The sequence below is a fragment of the Genypterus blacodes genome, unplaced genomic scaffold (assembly GCF_046128005.1).
Source record: "Genypterus blacodes isolate CSIRO-AG114 ecotype Tasmania unplaced genomic scaffold, CSIRO-AGI_Gbla_v1 ptg000005l_1, whole genome shotgun sequence".
In the NCBI taxonomy this organism is placed as follows: domain Eukaryota; kingdom Metazoa; phylum Chordata; class Actinopteri; order Ophidiiformes; family Ophidiidae; genus Genypterus; species Genypterus blacodes.
In genome coordinates, this window is record NW_027466819.1 from 360,056 (window position 1) to 370,804 (window position 10,749).

At 44.2% G+C, this 10,749-nt stretch overlaps 2 protein-coding genes across 2 annotated transcripts in view; both read left to right on the forward strand.

Annotated features, from left to right (window-relative positions):
- The window catches only part of colec12 (collectin sub-family member 12), a 29,910-nt gene extending 23,020 nt beyond the window's left edge, over positions 1-6,890 (forward strand). Inside the window, exons 11-23 of the mRNA XM_076147980.1 lie at positions 409-493; positions 690-765; positions 994-1,089; positions 1,234-1,380; positions 1,529-1,619; positions 1,874-2,069; positions 2,200-2,294; positions 2,581-2,669; positions 3,034-3,121; positions 3,220-3,274; positions 3,380-3,533; positions 3,911-4,026; positions 4,243-6,890. Coding sequence (XP_076004095.1) covers positions 409-493; positions 690-765; positions 994-1,089; positions 1,234-1,380; positions 1,529-1,619; positions 1,874-2,069; positions 2,200-2,294; positions 2,581-2,669; positions 3,034-3,121; positions 3,220-3,274; positions 3,380-3,533; positions 3,911-4,026; positions 4,243-4,465 — 1,511 coding nt within the window. The 3' untranslated portion in view covers positions 4,466-6,890. The remainder of the gene's footprint in view (positions 1-408; positions 494-689; positions 766-993; positions 1,090-1,233; positions 1,381-1,528; positions 1,620-1,873; positions 2,070-2,199; positions 2,295-2,580; positions 2,670-3,033; positions 3,122-3,219; positions 3,275-3,379; positions 3,534-3,910; positions 4,027-4,242) is intronic.
- A 911-nt stretch (positions 6,891-7,801) lies between these two features.
- tmem236 (transmembrane protein 236) lies at positions 7,802-10,544 on the forward strand. The gene is made up of 4 exons (XM_076148387.1): positions 7,802-8,055; positions 8,391-8,463; positions 9,184-9,307; positions 9,385-10,544. The coding sequence occupies exons 1-4, from the start codon at positions 7,802-7,804 to the stop codon at positions 10,029-10,031; spliced, it is 1,098 nt and encodes a 365-aa protein (XP_076004502.1). The 3' UTR covers positions 10,032-10,544.
- The last annotated feature ends 205 nt before the right edge of the window (positions 10,545-10,749 follow it).

Below are 10,749 nucleotides of genomic sequence, written 5' to 3' on the forward strand. Positions count from 1 at the left end.
TCCAAGGATATCTCTCAATGATGCTTGTGGGTGTGCCTGTGGCTTTTGTGTGCACAGGTGTGTTGGAAGCAAGCAGGGGAATATACTTATGCCAAAATCTGATTATTTAAGGCAAAGCATTCTTTGTGTGCCGACAAGAAATCTTCCTCTGCACAGTTTCACATAAATCCTGGGAAACAGATGGACCTGAAAGAACTGCAGAATACAAAATGGATAAGATCCTACATTGTGTCAAGAAGGGGACTAGAAATTTAAAAAATCCTCAGATGTTTGGATCCAACCAGCCGATTTCTCAGCTCCGATTCAACCCAGATCCAGATAACTCATTTTTATTTCTGTCTAAAGAAGAAAACAGTTCTTTAGTGATTCAGAAGTTCTTTGATTCATTGTTGTGCCTCTTCTCTGCAGAGAAAGCGACCAGTGAGATGAACACAGCCGAGGACTGGGGCCTCATTCTGGACATCTGTGATAAGATAGGACAGTCTCGAACGGGGTTAGTGTCCGTCTTCTGACAGACGTTGCAACGTAAAACAGCATTGTGTAATGTTTCTTTGAAGGTTGCTCAGTTGTGCAACACAGTTTCACCATGTTTTAAGATGGAGCAAAAGAAAGCAGACTGTGAAATAACCGTATTGGGATTGTTTTGAGTTATAATCACCGTATACCTTTGTCACATCATTCTGTTTCAGGCCTAAAGAATGTCTCCGCGCAATAATGAGAAGAGTGAACCACAAGGATCCCCATGTGGCCATGCAGGCACTGACTGTAAGCACAACGTCTACACTGCGTTCAGTGGATTACATGGAAGCATCGTGTCATCTAACCTCATTTAACCTCACACTGAGCTGAGCAAATGGAAGAACTGAACTCGTACAAAGCTATAGCCTACCTGTTATTTTGCCTGTGTGTGTGTGTTGTGTTTAAAGTTGCCTGCTTGGTCCTTGTGACAAGCTGGTGAGTCAGAATAATTGTTTGTACTCATTGTTCTCACAGCTACTTGGTGCTTGTGTTTCAAACTGTGGGAAGATATTCCACCTAGAGGTTTGCTCCAGGGAGTTTGCAAGTGAAGTCAGCAACGTCTTAAACAAGGTGTGTGGTTTGCTTCCTTCTTCGTATTCCTTTATGCCTGAGTGTTCTCCACTTCCTTTAATAGTTTCAGATTCTTTTAATTAGCTGCCAGTCCATTGCCAGTCTTTCTTGTTCTTATGATGTGCTTTGTGTCTTTATCCCCAGGGGCACCCGAAGGTGTGTGAGAAGCTGAAGGCCCTGATGGTGGAGTGGGCAGAGGACTTCCGCAATGATCCCCAACTCAGCCTGATCTCTGCCATGATCAAGAATCTACGTGAGCAGGGCGTCACTTTCCCTGCTGTTGGTTCACAGGTGGGTAAACATGAAGAACTAGGGTCTCTATAATAATAATAATAATACAAATTAACTGGTGTAATATTTCAGTGTTCAGGGTCTTTTATTTGATTACTCAGCTTTATTCTTCCATGAATGCTCACACATGTCATTATCATTGTTACAGGCCGCAGAGCAAGCGAAGGCCAGCCCTGCGTTAGTGGCCAAAGATCCCTCCACCTCCACAAACAAAAAAGAAGAGGAAGACTTGGCCAAAGGTAAAGAAACATCTGTCTCACAATAGGTGATTATAGTGTGACCATATTTACATGATTATAATGCTAATACGTTCTTAAGTCTTTAGCCACCATTAGAGTGATTTATCTAAAGCGGTGTTGTTCTTATTAATGCACAATAACACTCTTTAATCCATCAAAGTGTCAGCACAGCCTTTGCAGTTTACACTAGATTAAAGAACCACAGATGTCACCTAATGACACACACAATGCCTATTTTCCCTTTTTGTGCACAGCGATCGAGCTGTCTCTGAAGGAGACACGTCAGCAGCCCCAGACCTCGCTGTCCAGCCTTTACCCCAACGCCTCCAGCCTCCTGTCCTCGCACAAGGCCGACGGCAGGAAAGTCCGGGCGATCTACGACTTTGAGGCCGCCGAGGACAACGAGCTCACCTTCAAGTCGGGAGAAATCATCACTATCATGGACGACAGGTAAGCTGCCACTCTGTAAGGGGTGTGTAGGAATAACAAGTCCTTAACCTTTACCCTTGTTGTTTAAAGAGTTGAAGAGAAGAGATTGTCATTTCTGTTAAATTCTGAATGTCTTTCTTCTCCGTTGCAGTGACCCCAACTGGTGGAAAGGGGAAACGTACCAGGGAGTCGGCTTGTTCCCCTCCAACTTTGTCACTGCTGATCTCACAGCAGAGCCTGAGATGAGTGAGTAGTACACACACACACACACACACACACACACACAAACTTAATATCACATGTGTCTTCTCCAGGTTTTGACAGCCCTTTTAGTCCATTAGTGATTTTGCTTTATTGATCCCACATTGGGAAATACTTCATCACTGAAACACAACTTTTGATGCAAAGAGCAATCGATGAATGAGAACCTGTGCATGTGCTTACTGGAAGCCTGACTAGAAACACACACTTCCACTTAGAGACATTTTGCTGACTGTTTTTTAATGTTACATCACATGCTGTTAATCCACAGTGAAGACAGAAAAGAAGTCTGTGCAGTTCAGTGAGGACATCCAGGTGGAGACCATAGAGCCCGAGCAGGAGCCCGTGTATATAGATGAGGTAGGTTTGCTACTGAGTGCACTTACTCACTGAACTTCAGCAGCTTAATTGACAGAGCAGTGTTGCATCAATATGTAAAGAGATTTGTTCTAGAATGGGATCCGGCATTTCAAGAGCCAACTCCTGTTACAAGTAACGCACAAAATCACAATATACTCTGATCTTTCACTATATAAATGACAGAATAGGCTCAGTTTGTCGAGCTACAAGGATCAGACCAGGTTTCATTGTGTTTTACAAATATTTTATAGGTGCTAGTGTGAAGTTTTTGTTTCCTAAATGAGTCTTAGTAGTCGGGATGGAAGAAAGTCCTCACACATATCTGGACAGTATCATCTACAGAAACTTTATGGAAACTTTTCAGGACAAAATGGACCAACTGCTTCAAATGATCCAGAGTGCAGATCCCCAAGACAACCAGGAAGACAGCGTGGAGTTACTACAGCTGGAAGGTACGTGTGGGATTGACGGAAAATATAGGAATGAGAGAGAACTGATGAGTGATGCCTTAAAATACATTTAAAACTATTATTTTCTGTTTATTTATCAGGAGCCTGTAACCAAATGGGACCTCTGATCGACCAGAAGCTGGAGGATATAGACAGGTGCGTTTTACCAATAACACGACAAGCTATGATGAGCAATTCACTGTCAAATCTGAACTAATCAAAAGGATGAAATCTCAACGTTGCGTGTGTTTGCATTGTCAGGAAGCACTCAGAGCTGTCCGAGTTGAATGTGCAGGTGATGGAAGCCTTGTCTCTGTATGCCAAGCTGATGAACGAGGATCCGGTCTACGCCATGTACGCCAAGCTGCAGAGCCAACAGTACTACATGCAGCAGCCCGCCAACGCAGCACAGCAGGTAAAAGTCTACAGTGCTGGCCGTGCTCCGTTAAATGAAGCGTTGAGCAAAGTAAACGATTAGGTTCTGCCCTGATGATGTGAAAAATTATAAATCGAATCTAATTAATTAATTCCCCAGGACACCGCCAGTCTCATTACAGAATCCACCTCTCATAATGAGGTCATCTTAGGTCGCTAATCAGATATCCTTGTCCTGGGTTAACTTTCATCCAGTGCCTCAGGAAATAGCACCAGATTTATCCTGATATATTGATCACATGCTGAATGAAAGCACACGATTTGGGTCAACAGTCCGTTACCGAAAATGTAAAATTGTGCAGTTGGATTTACACTCAACACTCCATATATGTGTCCGTAATGTGTGTGTGCGCACAGGTATACCCTGGTCAGCCACCATCGTATGCTATGAGCGGCCCTGGGGTGCAGGGTTACACAGTTCCGATGGAGCAGATTCAAGCGGGCACCCCTATGCCCGGCCAGCCAGCTCCGGGGTCAGTATCGCACACACCACCGGGTCCACACACACACACACACACACACACACACACATACACACAAACACACACACACACACACACACACACACACATACACATCTGAAATACCAACACCATAGGAGGAAATGATGGCTCTGTTTGTATTTGGTGAAATTCCACTTCCTGTAGTGTTTTATAATTAACATTTCATTCAACATTGTGTTTCCATAGTGATGTCCACATGTACCTTGGCCAGCCCCCAGTCTACAGTGCAGCTCCAGGCAGCATGGCCCCAGCAGACCCTCAGTCCTACCAGAACCCGTCCGGCCCGGTCCCAGGCAACAATCCCCCAGGCATGACACAAACGGCAAACTACAGCGCCCCCATAGGCCAAAGCATAGCACATCACTCAGACACTCCACAGCCCCCCTACTCAGAGAAAGCCTTGCTATAGGGTCCCCTCAGCTCTTCATAGTCTCTCCCCTCCCCCCGTTCACAAACACACACTGACACACACACCAACACATCCACCAGACCTGATCAAATAGTGATTGTTGATAGTTCTTTGATTTTCTTTGTTATATTTAATTGGTGGGCAGGATTTAGGAAAACAAACAGAAAAATTCAGCTTTTTGTCACACATGAGTGCAGTGAAGTGACTTAGACATCTGGTGCACTTTGTGTTTCTCTGTCTTGTGGCCCCCAAAGGTTCCAGTCTGTAAGTTTATCACATTTTGCCGTTCTAGTTATCGATCATTCAGGCTGGATTTTACGAGATCACGCAAAAAACTGGAAACGTCTCATCCGTTCTTTTAGCACTGTATTTCTTTAGATTGCTTCATTTGACAAAAACATTCTTGCTCCTCATGTTTTTACAGAAGTGAATTGTGGAGGAACTGATTGCAATCGGACCCTTGTGCATCTTTATATATGAGACCCGATGTGTGTTGCATCCCACTTTGTAAAGGACTATTCCTAAATCCCTCACATGGCGAGTGTAACCAGCCAGAAACAATGCAAACACACCACACACCGTATATGCAACTGCTATTTGATCACGTGGGATAGAGACGCACATCAACTTTACATGCACACTGGAACCACACACACACACACACACACACACACACCCACACACACCCCGCACTCAATCACACTACAGGCACAGACAGACGGGCAGCAGTCAATTGTGGAATGAAAATCATCCTCAGCGATCATTTCTCTTCGCTCACACACACTAACAAGCAGATAAATCCGTAACACACAGCCTTCACACCCGCTGGTTCACATTTACCGTCTTTTATTGTTTGAATCGGAGCGGTGGACGCTGCTTTGGCTATGCTGAAAATGTTAGGCTACTACATTCTTTATAGAAGTACTGAAAACTGAAGCCACTTTTTTTTGGAGGGAAAAGAAGGATGATGAAGAATATAAGCATGCACCTGACTCTTGTGTATATATATATATAATATACTGTACCGAACAAGAAGTGACGCCACAGGATGACCTCACGGCTGGGCTGTGTGTTGGCTCAGCTCCTGGATGTCGCACTCGGCCTTAAAGGGGAACTCTGCAGTCTGAAGGGGGGGGGGGGTCAATTGTGTTAAAGCCAAAGTGAACAAAGTGAGGAAGAAATGTCTGCAACCAATGAGATCAGAGCAGGAAGCTGGTGGCGGTTGTTTGGTGCCACACACTGCAGAGTTCTCCTTTTCCAAGCAGGCGGTCCACATTAGGAGCTGCACTAACGGGCTCGGACCTCAGACTCGGCTCCTAAGGGGTGAACTCTGGATCCTTCACCCCGGTGTCTTTAAAGCAGCATCTCTCTCTCTCTCTCTCTCTCTCTCGTCAGTGTTTTGGGGGGGGAAATGAATTCTGTTTTTGTAGTGCATTTTAATTTATACTTTGATTATTGTTATGCTATTTTAAACGGAGGCAGTACCCGGATGTATGTATTGAGAGAAAAGCGGAGTATGTGATATTCCGCGTTGCCTAGTTGTATATTTAAGTTTGCTCTCATGAGAAGTGAAGAAGACGTCTCTCTCTCCTGTGTTTGATACATGCTAATCGTACTGTAGGGTCAAATGGTAAGCTAACACTAACGCTAATTCTACCTGAAGCTGAACTGACAGAAGTTTGCGTAATCCCTCGGACAGTACACTCAGGATGTGTGTGTACAGCCGCTTTCCCCATCGTCTTCCTGAGATGCATCTACTTTAGTGGCGTTTTATTTAAAAGCATTCAAGAGCAAAACGCAAAGTCTCCTTCCCACCCGTTGTCTCTTTAGTCACATTAGGACACGATGCTGAATCAAAGCACCTTTTTAAAAAAGTCTTATTTCTGTGAATTTTCTACAGCTATTATGTTGAAGGTCTTTGGGGGAAAGAGCTCATTTCCAAATACACAATGTTGAATCGACAAAGCAAGGAAACAAACGTTCAGTCTCGCTAAACCAAGGCGTCGTCAGTCAGCTGTCACGCTTTCTGATGTTTTCCCCATTGAAGCGCAGATCAATTACGTTGGTATTGTTATCCTGTTTCCCCCGCTTATTATTAATAACAGTGTTAATCTGACGGATCAAAGAGGGCCGGAAATATCAAAGTAGCAGCTATTCTGGAAGCACAGAAGCCAGTTAACCACCATTGAATGTCTCATCTTCTTTTTGCACCACGTTAGCGTTGGACTGCAGCCCCGGTGTAACTTTATTGTACAGGATGGAGACGCTGCCAGGTTTTTTAGTTTGAAACCATCATTATTGTAAATGTTCTGTCTAAAATTGTACCTTGCTGTTTGTATGTATTCTTTTAACCATACTTATGAATCGATATTCTCAATAAAAACAGGCCAAATGTACAGAATGTTATGTGGCCTCATTTGCTTGACTTTTTTTTTATTGAGGCATTTTCAGGCCACTAGAGGGGAGTAAGTGTTTGTTCAGAGATAAAACAAGGCTACAGAGAAAGGTTTCAGCACAGAACATTCTGGAATAGAAGGCAGCAGGGGAGCTTATTTGAGCCAAGACTAAATACTGTTTGTGTTCGCCCCAATTTCCATGTTGTGTTCAACTGATATTCCCCTATGTGATGTCATTTGTATATGTTGTCATATTTGTACATCATGTCAACTTAGCAACCACCCTAGCAACCCTTGCACGTACATGTTCATGCACACAGACACACCTTTGCGCAAAGATAAAGACAACCACCCAGAGCTTTAAAGCAACAACCTAAAACAGCATTGCAACGGCCTCAAACACCATGGAAACCACACTAGCAACTGTCCAGAACACTGTAGCAACCACATTGAACACGGTAGCAACTTCTATCTACCCATTCACCCACTCTACCACCACAACAACTGCCCACAAACACCATGGCAACCCCCCAAGTTGACAACACCAAAGCAACCACCTAGTCCAAGTTGATCTGCAAGCACACTACATTTTCAGAAATGTGTACTTGTCTGGTTTGATGTTACGATTGTCTGCATTCTAAAAATAGAAAGTTAAGCAGACTTGGCTTTTAACTCACTTTTTTTTAATGTCTTGGGCAATTTTCATTTAGAAATTATGGGAGAGGGACGCTCATCTTTGCTCGCCCATAAAGAGGCGAGCGTGACCACCTCATTACCTCAGCAATAAAACAATACAGCCTCCAGTGCAGAGTAAGCAATGTCAGTGTGCAGAGTCCAATGGCCCTGCTACCGTCACTCCTCCGCGTGGGACGAGTGTGAGCGTCTTCAGCTCTGCGTTCAGACCAGAAACATAACGGATCAGGTCATCATTCAGCAGATCATGCCCTCAGGAAAGACGGTGAAGCTCATCCTGTACGAGCTGCTGCAGTTTGCCGCCCTTAGCGTCCCCGTGTTTGTGATCATGGAGAGGTTTGCTCGCCTGATGCGCGATGTGAAACAAGGGAATCTGACCGCCTACTGGCTCGTGGTGGCGGCATCTGTTGCCTATGTGACCTCTGTGACCTTGCTGGTGTGGGTGCCTCTGAAATATGTGATCCTGAAGAAGCGCAGGTTCGTCACTGAGATCACACAGTGGTGAGTACAGCTGCTGACAATTATGAAGCTCTACTATGAGTGATAAATGTTTCTCGATAAAATGTTACAATTTGTGTATATATGTCCACTTTTCAGACTTCAATCTAATGGGTTTTGGCAGAAAAATAGATAGAAATAGCTCACAAATACATATCAAATCAATTAATAATGCAGTGATGATTATTTTGCTTGGATAATAAATACAAATGACTGAATTATCTTATCAATTCTGTCTAATTCCTGTTTTTACTCTGAATAACTAAAAACCAGAGGGGAATTAGCTCATAAAGCAGTGACATAAACAGATAATCTGGCTCACTTATTTTGTTTTTCAGGCGACCAACAGCATTGGCGTATCTCATCTTGTGCCCATTACCATGCTTTGCTATTTTAATAGCCAGTTCCAAGGTAACGTCATAAAGACTGATTGTTCTTGTCAGGGAAAAGCATCTGTTGACGTTTTGTTCTCAGTCACGCTCGGGTTGGGTCCTTCAAGAGGCATATTTGTTGTAAACGCTCCATTTGTGGCACAAGCTCATTTTATAACCCCCTTGTGTAAGAGAATGCGTTAAGCGCACTATAATTATTCACTGAGTGACACTTGACGCGGCCCACTGCCAAAGCTAAAGAATGTTTGTCACAAGCTTATTTACTATCTTTTCAGTTTGATTGCTGCTTGCTACTCGTGTTTGCACCCAAATATCTCCTCTGCTCATACTGAGAAAGTTCGTAGCATCACGGTTATAAATCAAGTGAAGCGGAAACCTGCACACGAGTCACAAGACTGAAAGCGAGCAGTCTGAGGTATTCAGTAACCCAACGTCAACATAACAAGTTGGCCATTAACCCAAACCTTAATGTCTTCCTCCACTCTAAACACAAAGGCAACACCGTGTGCTAAACTCCTTTATTCACACACACAGAGACATAGATAACATACAGATCTGCGTCCTGAAAATGTGTGTGTGATGACTTTGTGTATACCTCTAAGATGTATTACCTTTGTGTCAAGGGCGATCATAATGTGTTTCCTAATGGCTCATAAAATGATGGATTCATTAGATTTAGAAAGCAGGTGTTTGTCTTTTGTATTTCGTTCACGTTTATGTTTGTCCCACCTTGTCACAGGTGCAGGTGGATGGGAAGGACAGGTTCGACCACTTCACCGAGCTGCAGGTGTCCTTGGTGCTCGTCTCTCTCATCTGTGTTGACATCATAGAGAGGATTCGGACATGCAGCCTGATTGGACAAAGTGAGTCTCTGACCTGCCTGCCATCATCCTGAGCGTTACACAAACTATATCCATGTTTCAATGTTCTTCATCTTCAGCTGACCCCCTGGACTCTGACTTTGAGATGCCGAGCCCCATCCTCACCCACGTGGAGCATGTAACCACCGTATCGGGCCAGCCGCGCCCTGACAAAGGCCAGAACGGTTTGACCCCCGGCCCGGCCGAGGCCAGGAAAGACAGCGCCTCGCAGGACCAGACTGCGAGGGACTACACCAGCACGCCCAGCCGGCCAACACTCGGCTGGCAGACGACCACCGCTGCCTACCTGTACTCCTCATCCTCACGGCCCCGAGCCTACTCTGGCCCGCTGCGCTTTCTGTGGGCCAGGGACGGGAGGGCAGAGATTTTCGTGGATAGTTTCCTGTTCTGGTTGGATACTGCGGAGTTGTTGAGAGTGGCAGGAGAGCCGAGAGTCTTCTACTCAATCTGGGTGTTCCCCATCTACATCCTGGCTTTCCTGTCCGCTGTCCGAATGATCATCACCCCTCAGAACCCCCTGTTGTCCACTGCTGGAGTGGTTCTGCAGGATTTCCCCTTCCTTGTCTTTCGGGTAGCTCTGATTGCTGTGTTTGGTTTCATAACGCCGCTGTTGTACGTGTTTAAAAACGCGCTGGTGAGCCTGACTTTTATCTACTTCACATACCTGACTAAGCTGAATATATTGCAGAGGAGGAGCTTGTTCTGAAGAGGAGGAGACTGTTTTATTGGTGTTTATGCAGGAAGCAGCAGCAGGTAAACATGGAGGAAAGAATTGTGAATATCAACGCCTGCAAAGAAATTCAGATTCGCCCCAAATCAAAGTCTAGAGAACAAAAAAAAAGCCAGATGCTTTTATTTTTGTCAAATATTTTGTAATCAGAATACTATTTATTTATATCTCATTTATTTAGTTTCACAGTTTTGTGTGTCTGCACCGCGTGTGTGTGAAGACATTCCTTTTCATCTGCTGTATATGTGCTTAAAAGATTATTTAATTCATTCTTTCAATCATTTAACAAAAAGCCAAACAAATAAATTACCTGTTTAACTTGTAAGCAAAGATTTATTTTTAATTTTGGAGTCATGGCATCAACTATTTATAAATATTTGTATTGTAAAAAGTCATTCTGAACTCTGCAGCTGGGTGTTGTTATCAGATCTTCAGACTTCAGCAGGTTTACTGTATAATTACTTCTAGCTGCTGCACACACACACACACACACACACACACACACACACACACACACACACACACACCAGTGACTTCCCTTGCAATTGTATTATTCAGCTTTATACTTTATCTAATCTCACACTAAGATAATCAGATTTCCTCTCCGTCTTGCTTATTTTTGATGACTGTTTCGTCCTCGGCTGTGACAAACTTGCGTCTCACTCACATCTCTGGCCCTGTGGCACCGGGCAGG